We start from the raw sequence: 16,350 nt of genomic DNA, 5'->3' as shown, positions 1-16,350 counted from the left end.
TGTGTTAATATAAGAAATCTCTATGTGTGTGTGTTACAAGAATATCCTCACCAGATATTTCATTCCATCTTGCATTTATTTTTTTCCAACGAAAATCAACTTTTTTCATTAAAAAATTGCTTCATATTGGAGAAAAGTCATCTTCGGGTAGTGGGTCAAACAAGGCTCTTTGAGTTGGACCCACCTGGGTTTGGATAGTAACTGTTCCCTTGTACTAGCTGGTTGACTGTTCATCCATTCATTCATTCCACGTCCCATCATTTGGCAGGATCCTAGGTGCTGCACATATAAGGTTACATAAAGCACTGTTCCAACACTAAAGGAAACTCTGGTGTACTGGGTGCCTCAAAAGACACAGAAGCAGTAGATGACTAGGTAGAAGGGAAAGCTGGAAAGCGAGGTGTTACCAGAAGGTGACATTTTAAAGGAAATGCGTTTCCAGATAGAAGAAGTGCTCCATGAACTCAAAGGCTGCAGAAATCAACTAAATGAAAGCTAAAGTGTGCATTGGCTTCACAGTCTGAAGGGGGTTCTGGCGGCCTTATATTTTCAGTGTGAACCTGGGGAGTGGGTGATGCACCAGACCACCCCACAGTGCGTGCAGGAAGGGGGAGGGGTGAGGAAGAGGGCTTGAAGGCAGGCAACTCATTCTTGAATTTCTGCTGTTCATGAAGAGGAATTGGAAAGACACAAAGGGTAGAGCTGGAAGAAGATCAGGGATCCAAAGAGATGTGGGGTTTGTTTTGTTTGCTTGCTTTTGTTATTTTTAAAATTTATTTTTAAGAGATTTGAACTCATGTAAATGATAGAAAAAATTAGAAGAGGAGACCGAATAATTTTCTTGATTTTCCTGAGCCTTAATTTGCTCATATGAAAAAATAGGTACTAATTATCACAGAGTTGCCTCATGGGGTTCCCTGCAAGTGGCTCACTTAGGACATATAACATGGTATGGGGCCAAGAACTGTTCATTCTTTCTCTTTCACCTATATGCTGATTAAGGAGAGTATCCAGGTCCTTTCACTTGAGGTGTCTAAAGGGCTTTGTGCATGACACTGGCTTTTCGCTTCCTCGTGTTGACTCTAGCTGCTGTTACAGCAAATAATTAAGAGCATACTGTGACTTCAACTGTCTGTTACTTGGTTGAGAAGTTCGTTTCTGCCAGCAGGCTTCTCAGGTTCTAGGGACCAGCAGCTGCTCTTTTCAGAAAGGCGTGGCCCATGTGGCTTTTGGATTTGATAGAGACCCAAGCAGCTGGTAACTTTCTAACATGTGGCTCCCAAGCAATCCATACCTGTGGTCTCAGCTGCCTCACTCCTCCCTCTAGGGGGCCCTGGCTGCCTCCAGCCTAAGCTTGTCTCCTCTGTGCTCAGCCCTGCCACTAACCACCTTCCCCCGCAACCAGGTCCTCCAACCATTGTGGCCCACCAAGAACATTTCCTTATATTTCCTTGTGTGCTGCTGGCTCTGATTCCAAACCTCTGGCAAAACCTGCCCGTAGATGCAGCTCCAGGAGCGCCTCTGCTGAGATCACAATAGCATCCCTGCCCCTTATCCCCCTGTGACCTCTGCAGGGCCCAGAGGGCCTCAAGGGCCAGGTACCTTGGAGGTCAAGACTTAAAAGAACTTGGAGCTCCGAGGAGTTTCATCTGAGAGACTCTGGGGGCTTAGGAGCTCAGGGCTACTATTTCACTCAAGTTTGGCATTGGATAGGCATTTGAGGACTGGCTGGATGTCTTGGGTCAGATTCTCTAAAACCAGACCCTATTCAGATGCCCGTGGTTTATTGAGGGAGAAAGGGCATTCGGGACAGGATGGGTTAGCAGAAGGAGTTAAGCAAGGTTGTAGCCTCAGCTGGATTCCTGCTTTGCCTGGCCCTGGGGGGAGCTATGGAGCATGAATTGCACAACCGGGTTGGTCCCCTTTTGAAGCAAGTGGACCAGCCTTGAGTGCCTCCATATCAGCTTGTCATAGGCTGCAGGCTGCTGGGCACAGGGCATGTGGCCTATAACCTCCCAAGCCAGGCCCCCATTCCACCAAGGGTGCTTCTCCAGAGAAGGGGTAGCTGTGAACTCCTAGCTGCCAACACTCACAGCGGCTGGGGCATGGGGACCTGGCCTGGGAAAGGGAATGTGGGCAGGACATGAGCAGCATCTGTTCCAGTGGAGTTATTTATGGACAGCCTCAATTCTATGAAACAGTGGTTTCCAAGTTAACTAACTCTTATGATTAAAAGAAAAATCCATTAGTAAAGTGGGGACTACTGAATGAGCTTGCTGAAATTTAAAATTTGTGACGAGGAGCAAGAATGATCCCCCACACCTGGGTGGGTAGCCCAAGGTGAGTGAGTGGGTGGGGTAGTGGGGTGCCCCAGCCACACGCTGCCCAGGTTGTGTGATCACAAGCCACGTTCAGTTCCAGCCTCAAGTGGAGGTGGTGCAGTCCCTCACTTAAGCACAGGGACTTTAGCCTTGACCATTAACCCAAATGAGTGAGGACATACTCAACTGCCATTTCTCCCCTCTGTGTGTTAGTATTTCTCTAGCTTTGGTCCCCAGGTCTGGGTTTGGCCATTTAGTCTTCCATTCTGCTGTCCAAATCCACACATCTTCTTGGTTTCCCCTCCCAGTTTGGCAGAAGGAAATGTCTGTCATACCTCACTCATGTACTCAGTATCTAACCATAATTGGTTGTTACCCTAATTATAGAAAAGTCCTGATGCTTTGCTCCTTGAGGATGTGTGCAGCAGATTTCCACACTGGGTTTGGTTTCTTTTGGGCTTCTTATTATGCCTAGTTTTATACCCATTTTCAAGGCTATGTTTTCTCCTTGGACACTTGCACCCTAAGGATGGTCTCTGACCTTCCAGCACTCCAGGGGTGTCACATGATCCCAATGTTGGCCTTCCTAAGGAGCCCTCGTGGTCCCCTTGGCATGCTGACCACTCTCCTGCTCACTGCCTGTCCTTTCCTACTCGTTGCTTCCTCGCCCCTGCTCTCTCCTGACTTCAGAACCCAGTGGTCCTGCAGCCTCTGCCCTGGTTCCAGGGAAGGCCATTTATCTTGCCTTTGTGGTTGGGGTGGGCAAGAACGGCTGCTGGCAAGAGTAGCTTAACACAAACAACCCCTGGAAGAGAGAGGCAGAGACTTTTGCCACAGGGCATCTGCCACCAAGTGTTAAGACAATCTCAGAAAGGCCCACCCCTACTTCCAGCTCCATAGGTTCTTTTTGTCCTTTCTGGACTGTTGTATCAGGAAAGTGCTTGACACCAAGCTTGACCTCACTCTCCCACCACCTCTGGGTCCATAGCAAATATACAGCCTTTCTTTTCCCCTGCCCTGGGCTGACACAGCCGTGGAACACATTGTCCAGTTAGGCAATGAGAAGAAAGCTATCATAAACTGAACACTTGCTTCAGCCCTCTCTCTCCTGGGAGTTGTTTTTTGGTTTTGCTTTGTTTTTCAACAACTCTATTGAGGTTAAATTTGCATGCTATAAATTATACTCATTTATAGTATAAACTTATCTGAGTTGTCTTAAGTGTATACACCCACAAAACCACCACCACAACTAAAATATAGAACATTTCCATCAGCCTCAAGTCTCCTTGTGCCCCTTTCTGTGATAGTTTTACACACTTTATCTCATTTAATCTTCACAAGTCCGGGAGTGGAAATGGCTGGCTCCAATTTACAGGTGGGAAAACGGCGGTACAGGAAGGTTCAGTGACTTGTGGGTGTCACAAAGAAGCAGAGCTGGGATTTAAAACCAGGCATGTCTTATCCTGTCTGTATCATGTGTATGTGCGCGCTCCGGGGACCCCAAGACTGAGGGGAGCAAGGACTTGCAAACTAGCTGTTCCCTCTGTAATTTCCTTTGCCCTTTTCTCTCTAAATTCTAAAGGCATTCTTTTGTTTTCTTAAATTAACTTCAATTTCTACATTTCTCCATCTTTTGGCCTTAATTTTCTTCATAGAATACAGCATGAGACTGAACCTGATTTAGAATTTCTTTGTCAGTATTGCCATATTTGTTCAGAGGTTCATTGAACCAGTGGTTATTTCTGGCTTGTCTGGTTGTCTTTTTTAAAATTACTATTTTTAGAGGCTGTCATAGCCAAGACCAGAGGAAAAAAGAGGGCATGTGTGGGCTTCCAGAAATGCAGCAATGTGAAAACGGATGGAAGATTCTGGGATTCTGGGATTCTGGGCTCTGGCCTCTCACCTGCAGCCCTCACGGTACCCCACCCTGATAAGAGATGCAGGCGGTGCACATACCAGCCTTCTCCTTTCACGCCTGACTTACATCATCTGTCTGTGTTCTTCTGTTTCCCAAAGGTAGCAGTTAAATACAAATGCACAGCAAATGACCTAGGTTTTGCCAGGAGAACCCACAAAGTTTACATTTCCTAGACTGGTTCGTCTAAATCAGAAGGCCCCGTGTTGAGTTAGCACCAGTTTTCAGGGAGAGCTTGGGCTGGGGCGGGAGGGGGCAGGGGTGGCTAGAAGGATTGCTGGATGATTTGAGTCAGAAGGTACAGACCCAGGCAAGGAGAGGAGAGGTCAGAGAAATAGCACCTCCATGGGCAGAGAGCGGGGCTTCTCCATCTTGTGAGCAGAATTTGCTTGTTGGTTGAAATTCAGTGAATAACAAATTTTATAGTTCCCCATGAGGAGAAAAACAGGCTTGGATATTTTTTTTATAAGTAGGCTATTTGTAAACACTCATTGTCCTTGTCTTCATTTGAGGTTTTGGGAAAACTGACATAGTGAGAACCTGTTTCTGAGCCAGGTCCACGGCCTGCGAACCTGGGGAGACAGGAAGAGCTTGGCTCAGGGCCCTGGGCTTCTGTCCAGGGGTCCTCTAGCCTCAGGGAGCTCTGGAGGCAGGAGCTTGTATACACACACACACATCGCACTCAGTCGCATGCACATGCACACACACACACACACACACACACAGCTTAGACCAACCATAAGGGTCTAGGTCAAGGCAGGCCCACCCACAGCGGGAGTGGGCTGACCCTTCCCAAATCCTCAGCTCTAACATTATACACTAGGCCAGTGTTTCTTGCACAAGAAGCAGTGGGGGAGGAGAACATGGCTTGTCTCTTGCCTGTATTCCAGGTGCCTTTTGACTTCATAACACATTTAAGCTCGTGGGATGGGTTACACAGGAGGAAGAAGTTAGCAGACACTGATTATACCCAATATTGGATCTCAAAGATCAATTTATATTCTTTGCCTCTGTCACAAATCAAATAAAAACTGGCTTCCATCACTCACTTACTCATCTCTTTACTCATTTATTTATTCAACAAACATTTATGGCGTGTCTACTCTATGCCGGGCACCATGATGTGTGCTGGGGATACAAAGGCAGAGTTCCCGGGCCAGAGGGGAGGTGGGCAGGGTGGTGTGATCAGTGCAGGGTGACGGCGGTGAACCCTGTTCTGGATGGATGCTGTTCCCGTTGTGCCAGTGAGTAACACATTAGTCCCAAACTGAGACCATTTGAGGTTCAAGTCTCAAACACCATCAAGGTCTAGATTGGTTTTACCCTGTCCATATAAATGTGTGAAGTATCTCTAAAATATGTTTAGCCCCTCCCTAGATCATATATGCCTTTCATTTTACCAATAAGCAAGCGTCTGTTTCTAATATTTATCATGGTAGTTAGTAGGCCTCTAATTTTACCAATAGAAAGCCATTTCAGATACTCAGGGTGCTAATTTGCAAATCAATGTTTTTCATCAAGATACAGATAATAGAAGTACTTGTAGTAGCCACATCTAGAAGATTAGTTTCCTGGTCAGAATGTTAACTGTCCACCCCACACTGAGTTCTTTTTTTTTTTTTTTGAAACAGCGTCATTGTTATTTTCTCTTCTACTTTTGAATATACTGGGATGAAATTTTAGGCAAGCTTGATTTAATTTTTGTTCTTGAATGTGATTTGCCTGTTCCCTCTGGACATATCAGTTGAAATATTTCTTTATCCTTGGCATTAGTAAACAAATTCTGTGCCAGGTTTTCCTAGAACATAGTGTACACTTTTGATTGTTTATTTAAGTTTTATTTAAGAGTAACATAAATACAGACATTTCAAAAATCAAAGTTTATAGTGCTTAGGGAATTATTGTACCATGAACACACCCATGTAATTGTCACCCAGTTCAAGAAGTAGAACATCACCAGTAATCCAGAAACACTCCTGGGGCTCCCTTTCAGTCACAACCTCCCTGAGAACACACTTTTGAAACTATAAATTACATTTTCTTTGCTTCAATTGTATTAAAGTAGAAGCATACAGAGGTACTCTTGTGTATGGCTTCCTTTGCCCAATATTATGTCTGTGAGACACATCTATGTTGTTCATGAGCTGTAGTTCACACTTTTTCTTTGCTAGGGAGTATTCCGATCTGTTGAAGAACATTTTCATTATTTCAAGTCTAGAGCTATTGTAACGGCACTCTTGTACAGGTCTTTTGGAGTCCATGTTGCATGTATTCCTCTAGAATTTTGCGTTTTTCTAGAATTTTGTCTATATACTTAGGAGTTAAATTGCTGCATCACAGGATATATATATGTTCAACTTTAGTAGATAATGCCCAACCAGTTTTCAAAATGGCTGTACCAGTCTACACTCCCAAGAGCAATGTATGAGAGTTCTGGGAGACTTACATCCTCACCAACAATTGGTATTGTCAGTCTTTTACATATTTAGCCATTTTGATGAATATGTTATAACATGACCTAATTTGAATTTCCATGATTAATGATGTAAGCACCTTGTCATATGTTTATTGGCTATTTGAATATCTCATTTGTGAACTGTGCCTGTTCAATCCTCTTGCCCATTTTTCTACTGGATTGTCTTTTTATTTCATATATCTGTAGGAGTTCTTTATATTATTATGAATATCAGAACTTTTGAGGTTATATATGTTGCAGATGTCTTCTGTTAGGTAAGTTGCCTTTTCATGTTCTTTGTGGTATCTGTAATAAATGGAATTTTAATGTAGTCTAATGATATTTTCCTTTTTTAAAAAATTGTGATAAAAAAACATGTAACTTAAAATTGACCATCTCAACAATCTTCAAGTATACAGGTCAATAATGTTAAGTATATTCACATTGTTGTGAAACAGATCTCCAGAACTTCATCTTGTAAATCTGGGAACTCTATACTCATTAAACAGCAACTCCCCTTTTCCTCCCTCTCCCCCAGGTAACCACCATTCTACTTTCTGTTTCTATGAATTTGACTACTTTTAATACAATATATGAGTAGAATCATACAATATTTGTCTTTTTGTGACTGGTTTTTTCCCTTAGCATAATATCCTCAACATTCATCCATGTTGTCGTATCCTTTTTATATCAGTTTTTATATATTTTTAAAATCATGTTAAGGAAGTTTCCTTATATTCTTAATTTCTAAGGTTTTTTTTTTTTTATCCTGTTGACTTTTGTTTCTGACACTCCTTTTTTAAATAAATCATGAATTACTGAGATAAACCTAACTAGGTGTAATATATTATTCTTTTAATATATTGCTTAACTCAGCTTACCAATATTAACATATTACTGGATTAAGTTTGTCAACATTTTATATGGGATTTTAGCGTCTATATTTAGTGAGATGAGTCTGCAATATTACTTTTTCATCGTATCCTTGCCAGTTTTGGTACTAAGATTACACTGGACATATAAAGTAAATTGGGATAGTATTTCCTCTTTTTCTGTTCCCTGGAAGAGTTTAAGATTGGAATTATTCTCCTAAAGATTTGATAGAATTCCTTAGCAAAGCCACCTGTGCCTAGAATTTTCTGTGTAGAGAGATTCAATTTCATTAATAGTTAATGGTATATAATTTTTTTTCTATTTCTTCTTGTGTCACTTTCGGTAAGTTGTATTTTTCTTGAATTTTGTCTATTTCCTCAGAATTTGGGGGTTTTGGACATAAAAATTATCATAGAGTCCTGTTACTGTCTTTTGTAATATCTGCCAGATCTGTGGGAATGCTGGTTTTTATTCCTGATGTTTTTCATTTGTGTCTTCTCTTCTTCTCTAAATATTTTTCAATTAGTCTTGGTAGAGGTTTATCAATGTTAGTAGTCTTTTCAAAGAGTCAACTTTTGGCTATATTGATCCTCTCTATTGTGTGTTTGTTTTTTATTTTGTTAATTTTTGCTCTTTTTTAAATCTCCTTCCTCTATTTCTTTGTATTTAACTTACGCTTCTTTTCCCAACTTCCTGAGGTGAATATGATTTTCAGCCTTTATTCTTTTCTAACATAGATATTTAAAGCTATAACTTTTTCTCCTTGTTCTAATTGTTAGTGATAGAGATGTTTAAAAATCTCACTATAACCATAGATTTATCAATTTTTCCTTTTAGTTCACATCTGTTAAATTCATATATTTTGAGGTTATATTATTGAATACATACAATTTTAGAATTTAACATACTCATGGTGAATTGGAATATTTATCTTTATAAAATATTCCTCTTTATCTCTAGTAATGTTTTTTGCCTTCAGGTCCCATTCGCTGGTTAGTGTCTTCGTGACATTTTTTTTTCCTTCTTTTACTTTCAACTTCTCTATATGCTTATGTTTCAAATGTGACTCTTATAAGCCCCATGTACATAGTTTCTATTTCTTTATCCAGGCTGACAACCTTTGCTTTTTAATTGTACCATTAATCCATTTTACATTTAACCATCAATAGATTTGAGTTTAAAATGACTGTCTCTTTGTTTTCTCTCTGTCCCATTTGTTCTTTGTTCCTTTTTCTCTACTTTGCTGCCTTGTTTTGGAGCGATTAAGCATTTTTCCTTAAGCACCCTTGACTTATCAAAGTTTAATATAAATTAATACTTTTACCATTTCCTGGATAAAGCTGTTAGACATTTTGACTCCATTTACCTCCTCCCAACTCCTATGTTATTGTCCAGCATTTTGAATAAACACGATGCGTGTGTGTGCACACATGTGTATGTACTTGTTTTAGGCAGTCAGCATTCACTTGGATTTGCCCCTGTATTTACGTTTGTCATTGATTTTTCCTTCCTGCATCTCTGAGCTTCCATCCAGGATATTTTCACAGAGTAAGAAATTCTATATTGGCAGTTCTTTTCTTCTGACACTTTGAAGATGACATTACATTGTCTTCTGGCTTTGTTGTTTCTTTTGAAAAGTTACCTCTCCCTCTTATTGTTGCTTTTTGAAGGTTATATATCTGCTTTCACAGGTAGCTTTTAAATTTTTCTGTCTGATTTTTAGCAGTTTTAATTTAGTGTGTCTGTGTGTAGTTTTCTGTGAATTTATTCTGCTTGAGGTTTGCAGTGATTCTTGAATATGTGTGTTCATGTGTCTTTTCTCAGTTTTTTAAAATTCTTAGTCCACTCTCTTCCTTACAATTTCTAACTATTATGATGTTACATTGGTCCTCAATTTGATGATTAAAGTTCATAACCACCCTTTCATAACATTGTTATTTTATTACCTTACCTTTGCGCTTTTGTTTCATTGCACCCAATTTCTTTATGTGAAGCAATTATAAGGAATTCTTTCTATTCCTTAAATTGTTACTTCTTTTAAATTAGATTCTTTGCCTTTTACATACATCTTCCTTTCATCCAGAAGAGGGAATGGTAACTGAAAGTGGACAAGTCAGCAGAAGTGGTATGTAGTTTTACTCTTGTTTATGTGCTTGTTTTAGAAAACCTGGGCTCTGCTTTTTCTTCAGAAATGTTGTTAAATGTTCTACATCAGAGTTTCCTTCACCTGAGCAGCATGAAGTCTTGGCATTTTGGAGTCTATCAGGAAGAATCAGCCCTACGAGTTACTCATCTGTTTCTCTCCATACCCTTTGCTTTTCTCCAGGATTTGTTGACTCCTTAGTACAGTTTCTGAAGGGTGAGTGGGGTTAGGAGCTGAGCCATGCACCTTCTCTACTCTGCTCTTGAATCTTCTGTTTCTCCTCTTGGAAACTAGTTTTTTTTTTTAATTTGTTGCAATATGTTATTCCCTTTTCCATTTGTGGTTGCTATTCATAAAACCTTTTTGCCGATGTTTAGTATAGTTTCCTCATTTAAAAAAATTCCCATCCAGGCTAGGCACGGTAGTCAGGCCTGTAATCCCAGCACTCTGGGAGGCCCAGGTGGGAGGATAGTTTGAAACTATGAGTTGGAGACCAGCCTGGGTAACAGAGAGAGACCCCATCTCTACAAAATATTTAAAAATTAGCTGGGCATGGTGGCACATGCCTGTAGTCCCAGCTACTTGGGGAGGCTGAGGCAGGAGAATCTCTCTTGAGCCCAAGAGTTTGAGGTTACAGTGATCTGTGATGATGTCACTGCACTCTAACCCGGGTGACAGAACAAGACCCTGTCTCAAAAAAAAAAAAAAAAAATTACATCTAATAAGGGGTGTGTGTGTGGGGGGTGGAGTTTCCCCATTTTGATGGATATGGAGGAGGGAAAATCGGTGATGCATTCAGGTATTTTGGAGGCTGGCATATCATCTGCCCTGATGGGAAGGTGACTTTTTGCCTGCACCCCCAGTACATACTGAGGTGGTCTCGAATGTAAGTGACCAGGTAGACAAAGAGGAAGCAGAGCAGAGGGAGGTGCAAGCAGAAGGAGCAAGAACAAAGTGGCAGGTAGTGTTGGGCGTGGAAACAGACTATGGGGTGTGGGGAGAAGAGACAGGGAAGAAGCGGGAGCAGAGGTCACAGAGAGATTTGTCAGGGCCACAGATATTCTGAGGTGCTGGAAGATTGTGAGTATCCCTTGCACTCACACTTCTTTTTAGCTGTTTGGGTAGAATTCTGTTTACCTGTGGACCGTATCCATGTCGGCGTGGTCCAGGGCCAGGAGAAGATGGTGTGTGAGAACAGTGAGGGAGCTCTCCATTCACCGACTTCCTGCTGGTGTTCCCGTCACCGACGGCTGCCCTTGGCAACACTGTGCAAGTGGTAGTTCATCACACTGACTAAGTTCTGGGCAAACAGCCTGTTTACTCCCAACTGTCAGTGAGCTACAGCTGATGACCTGAAAGAAAGTGAATGCACTGTCAGGATGTCGGCAAGCAAAATCCAGAAATGGCAAAAATCCCATGCAATGAAACAGAATCATTTGTGGGCTCTTGACAGTTTGGTGTCTTAGGACTGCAATGAGGCAACAAAGAAATGTTCCCTGAGCCAGGTGTGGTGGTGCAAGCTACTTGGGAGGCTGAGGCAGGAGGATGTTTGAGCCCAAGAGTGTGAGGCTATGGTGAGCTATGATTGCACCAGTGCACTCCAGCCTGGGTGACAGAGTGAGACCTGTCTCTAGAAGAAGAAAAGAACTGGTCCCTAGTAAAATCATGCATGTGTGGTGAGAAGCTTACATTGCAGATTGTGCATGAGGTAATGACCTGTGATTTCAAGTGGCTGAAACCTTCTGGAGGAAAAATGGTGTTGAAGAGTTACTGCTTCCTGCCTTGCCCCCTCCTGAAAGGGGGACTGTGTGCTAGCTGAGTACACAAGGACATTCATCCTCAGAAGCACAACCTCTGGGAGACTACTGGCAAATGTTTATTGTTTTGCAAAGATAATAATTTCTTCCATGGTGCCACAGGATATATTCTTTTTTTTTAATTAAAAACAAATTGGTTGTGGCAGATTTGGGGCAGAAATGACTGGTCGGACATGTGGAATGCCAAGTTTCTTTGCATTAAGGAGTAAATTTTATGGAGCGGGATTACCGCTCTGCTTCATTACGATGAACCTACTGGCTGTGGGGAGGGGGGAGTTCTGCTCAGGCACCTTTCACACTGACGGGCGGGGCCCAAGGAGAGGCTGGGAAGAGAATTGATGCCCTCACTGGCCAGGTGCATATGGCTGTGTGTGGGGCGGGGGGTGTGCATCCCATGTGTATGTTTATGTATTCTACTGGCCCTTCAACAATGGTATCTTTTCAGAGGGTTTTGGGGGTGTTATGAGACATATGGGTACGAGTAATTCCTAACAATTTGTAAGTGGGCCCACAGTCCTCTTGTGTTTTGGGACTCTGTGCTCCTAGAAATCGATCTCAGTGCTGAGGCAGGAATGAAGAGAAGCTTCGAATCTGAGCTATTACAGACTTTTCCTCCTTTCCCCCGAGAGCCCTTTCTCTCACTCAAGAATACCTATCATGAGCCAGGCACTTTTCCACTCTAGGGGTACAGTGCCGGGGCCCTGCCCTCAGGCAGCATATTGCTAGTATATTAGTTAGCTTTTTCTGCATAATAGACCTCCCCAAACAGCTTAGTAGCTTAAAAACAACAAGAACAATCATTTATTTGGCTCTGGTGTGTGTGTGTGTGTGTGTGTGTGTGTGTGTGTGTTTTAAGAGACAGGGTCTCCCTTTGTCACCCAGGCTGGAGTGCAGTGGTGTCATCATAGCTCATTGCAACCTCAAACTCCTGGGCTCAAGCAATCCTCCTGCCTCAGCATCCTGAGTAGCTGGGATTACTAGTAGCTGGTAATTAAATTTTGGTGTTCAGAGGACACCAGCTTCTTGCGCCTTCCTAACCCAAGTGATTACAATCTCATCAAGCTATCCTTACATTCTGGTCTCTCAGCTGTGGGGCTCTGTTTATTCTTACTCAGTTGGATTCAAAATACTTCATAGCATCATCTTATGATGCAGAATTTTACAAAGAGCAAATCAGTGTTTTAAAAGATGCATTTTTTTTGCTTAATTATAACATACATACTAATCATAAAGCAACAGGTCAATTAATTATCAAAGAATAAACAAAAATATTTAGCCATGACACAGGTCAAGAAATAAAACATGTCCCAAAGTCCTACTTGTGCCTAGACCAAGTCATTACCCTTCCTCTCCTACCAACTGTAATCACCTTCCTGACTTTTAACATCATATGATAGATTAGTTCTGCCTTGTAACTTTTTGTAAATGGAATCACAGAGTGTGCTCTTTTGTACCAGGCTTCTTTTGCTCAGCATTATGGGCATGAAATTCACCCATGTTGCTGAGGGAAACAGTGATTGGTTCAATTTTATTGATGTGAAGATTTTCATTGTATGAATATACATAATTTATGTATGCAATTTATGTACATATGAATATACCATAATGTATCATTTTGGCAGTGAATGGATATTTGAATTGTCTCTAGTTTTTGGTTATTATGAACAGTCTTGTGCATGTCTTTTGGTGCCCATATGCACATGTTACTGTTGAGTGTATATTTAGGAGTGAAATTGTTGTGTCATGGAGCTTCCATATGTTCAATTTTAGTAGAAATGCCCAAACAGTTTTCCATAATGGTTGTTCCAATTCACACTCCCACTAACAGTGCTATACATTCTTGTTAACACTTGATACTGTCATTCCATTTAATTTTAGCCATTCTGGTGCTATGTCATGGTATCTCATTATGACCATAATTACTATTTCTCTCTTACTAATGAGGTTCATCATCTTTACATGTCTAATGACTATTTAGATATCTTTTTGGTGATGTACCAATTCAAGCATCTTGCCAACTTTTGTATGGTTTGTCTACCTATTTCGTATTGAATTGTAGAAGTTCTTTTTAAATTCTGGCTACAAGTCCTTTGGAGGTTATATGTGTTGCAAATATCTTCTCCAACTCTGTGGCTTACATTTTAACTGTTTGTGGTGGCTTTTGGTGAGCAGGAGTTCTTAATTCTTTTTTTTTTTTTTTTTTTGAGACAGAGTGTCACTTTGTTGCCCGGGCTAGAGTGAGTGCCGTGGCGTCAGCCTAGCTCACAGCAACCTCAAACTCCTGGGCTTAAGCGATCCTACTGCCTCAGCCTCCCAAGTAGCTGGGACTATAGGCATGCGCCGCCATGCCCGGCTAATTTTTTTTCTATATATATTTTTAGTTGGCCAGATAATTTCTTTCTATTTTTAGTAGAGACAGGGTCTCACTCTTGCTCAGGCTGGTCTCAAACCCCTGACCTCGAGCGATCCACCCGCCTCGGCCTCCCAGAGTGCTAGGATTACAGGTGTGAGCCACTGCGCCCGGCCTAGGAGTTCTTAATTCTAATGTAATCCAATTATCTGTCCTCGTGCCAACACCACCACAGCCTTAAAAGTAACTCAGTTTTTTTATAGTAAATCTCGACATCTTGTAGTGTACAGCCTCTAGCTTTTTTCTTCTTTTTCAAAATCACCTTGTCTATTCTTGGTTCACTGCATTTCCATAAATTTTAGCATCTACATGTTAATGTCTGAGATTTTCATTAGGATTGTATTAAGAGTAGATAGATCAATTTGAATAGAATTGACAGCTTAACAGTTCTGAGCCTTCTACTACATGATCACAGTATCTGCCTCCATTTGTTTAGGTCTTCTTTAATTTTGCTCAGCAATATTTTATACCATTCCATGTAGAAGTCTTGCACATCATTTGTTAGATTTATTCCTAGGTGTTTGTTTTTTTATGCTATTATAAATGACATCCTTTTAAATTTTTGTTTTCTGTTTATTGCCAGTATATATTATAGAAATACATTTGATGTTTTATATGCATGGTAGATCCAATGCCCTTGATATGCTCACATATTAATTATAATGATTTACATGTGGATTCTTTGGATTTATCTGTGATGCACAGTCATATCATCTGTGAGTGAGGACGATATTATTTATTCTGTTCAGTCCTTACGCTTTCTGTTTCCTTGTTTTCTGCATTGGCTCTGTGCTTTTGGACCTGATGAGGTTTTTCTTTCTTTCCTCTCAGACGAGGCTGAGGCACATATTGACTATGAAGATAACTTCCCTGATGACAGGTCTGTGTCATTCAGAGAGCTCACGGAGGATTCCCGAACAGAGGCAGAAGAGGACAGGGGTCAAGAAGAAGCCCCTGAGGAGGCTCCAAAACAGGACAGTCTGATCTCCATTTCTGTGGGGAAAGAAAACATAGCCCAGGATAAAGCCTTTGTGCCAACCGCAGGTTTGCCTGGTGCTGGGAGCAACGTCCCCACAGACTTGCCAGGATCTCGCCCAAACCAGAAGTACTTGTTCTGGTTTCCTGCTGAGACTTTCCACAAGCCTGAGCTGGAAAAAGAGGTGGATGATAATCCCAAAAAGCAGTTTCCTGCTGGAGAAAACCACAGTAGTGTGAAATTTGTCCCAGGTAAACCTGAAAGCAAGGTGATCTATGGCAGCACTGACAGCCCCTCAGGGCCATTTCTGGGCAGGAATGACAGCAAGGCAGGGGATCCAGTGGTGAGCAGCAGCGATGAGTCCTGGTTAGATGGCTACCCTGTGACAGATGGGGCTTGGAGGAAGACGGAGGCGGAAGAGGAGGAAGATGGAGACAAGGGGGCTGGGTCAGTAGGACTGGATGAAAGTGCTCTAGTTACCCCTGATCAGCCCATTCTTGTGGAAATTAAGAAGCCCAGGAGTACCACCCTCATACCACACGAGGACATGACCCATAGTTCAGTTCTTCCATCTCAAATGCTAGATGTGGAGGCTTTGGCTCTTCGACCCATGAATGTATCTGAGACTGAGGGTCCCCACAATGGGGATGGTGACTTGACCAAGTACCAGTCAACCGTGCTGTGGAGATTCACTGCAGAGAAGTCTCCCATGGCCACCCTACCCTATGAACTCACCACCTCGATGCTGGAGACATTAACAACTGCTGTCCAGCAGATGCCCGACCACATCCGCTCAACAGTCATGGTGGCCACCCAGCCTCCAGTGGAGACCACTGCTCTTGAGGTCCAGGATAGCTTCCCATACCTGCTGTCTGAGGACTTCTTGGGACAGGAAGGCCCCGGGCCAGGTGCAAGCGAGGAGCTTCTTCCAACCTTGGAGCCATGTGTGGGAGGCGAATGTTCCAGCCTCAGTAGAGGCCCCATGATTGCCACCATCGTCACTGTCCTTTGCCTGCTGCTACTTCTAGCAGGTGTCGGGGCAGTGTGGGGCTACCGCAAGTGCCAGCACAAGGGCTCCGTGTACAAGCTGAATGTTGGCCAGCGGCAGGCTCGGCACTACCACCAGCAGATTGAGATGGAGAAGGTCTAGCCTCCTTCAGAGTGGGCTGTCCCAAAGCCACTTGGGAGGAAAATTAATAATGACACATCACACTGATAAACACTGATAATTCACGAGAGCATGATACAGGTAGAGTGGAGCTCACCATTTTTTCCTCAGCTCTTTATTTTATAGGCTGAGAAGTGTCTCTGGAGCACCTGGCAGGGCAGGAAGGCTTTGGTGGCATCATCTCACACGTCAGTATCTCCTCAACCGTCCGCCCTGGAACTGATTGCACTATCCCAGACCTGTGCATGGGCCCTAATTCCATTGTGAGGTCA

General features: G+C 42.4%; 1 protein-coding gene across 1 annotated transcript in view; it reads left to right on the top strand.

The window, feature by feature from the left end:
• The window catches only part of SUSD5 (sushi domain containing 5), a 50,864-nt gene extending 34,804 nt beyond the window's left edge, over nucleotides 1-16,060 (top strand). The window contains exon 5 of the mRNA XM_069472025.1: nucleotides 14,766-16,060. Within this exon, the coding sequence (XP_069328126.1) occupies nucleotides 14,766-16,060 (1,295 nt within the window). The remainder of the gene's footprint in view (nucleotides 1-14,765) is intronic.
• The last annotated feature ends 290 nt before the right edge of the window (nucleotides 16,061-16,350 follow it).

The sequence above is a fragment of the Eulemur rufifrons genome, chromosome 7 (genome assembly GCF_041146395.1).
Source record: "Eulemur rufifrons isolate Redbay chromosome 7, OSU_ERuf_1, whole genome shotgun sequence".
NCBI classification, from domain to species: Eukaryota; Metazoa; Chordata; class Mammalia; order Primates; family Lemuridae; genus Eulemur; species Eulemur rufifrons.
This window is presented reverse-complemented; position numbering and strand designations above follow the sequence as displayed.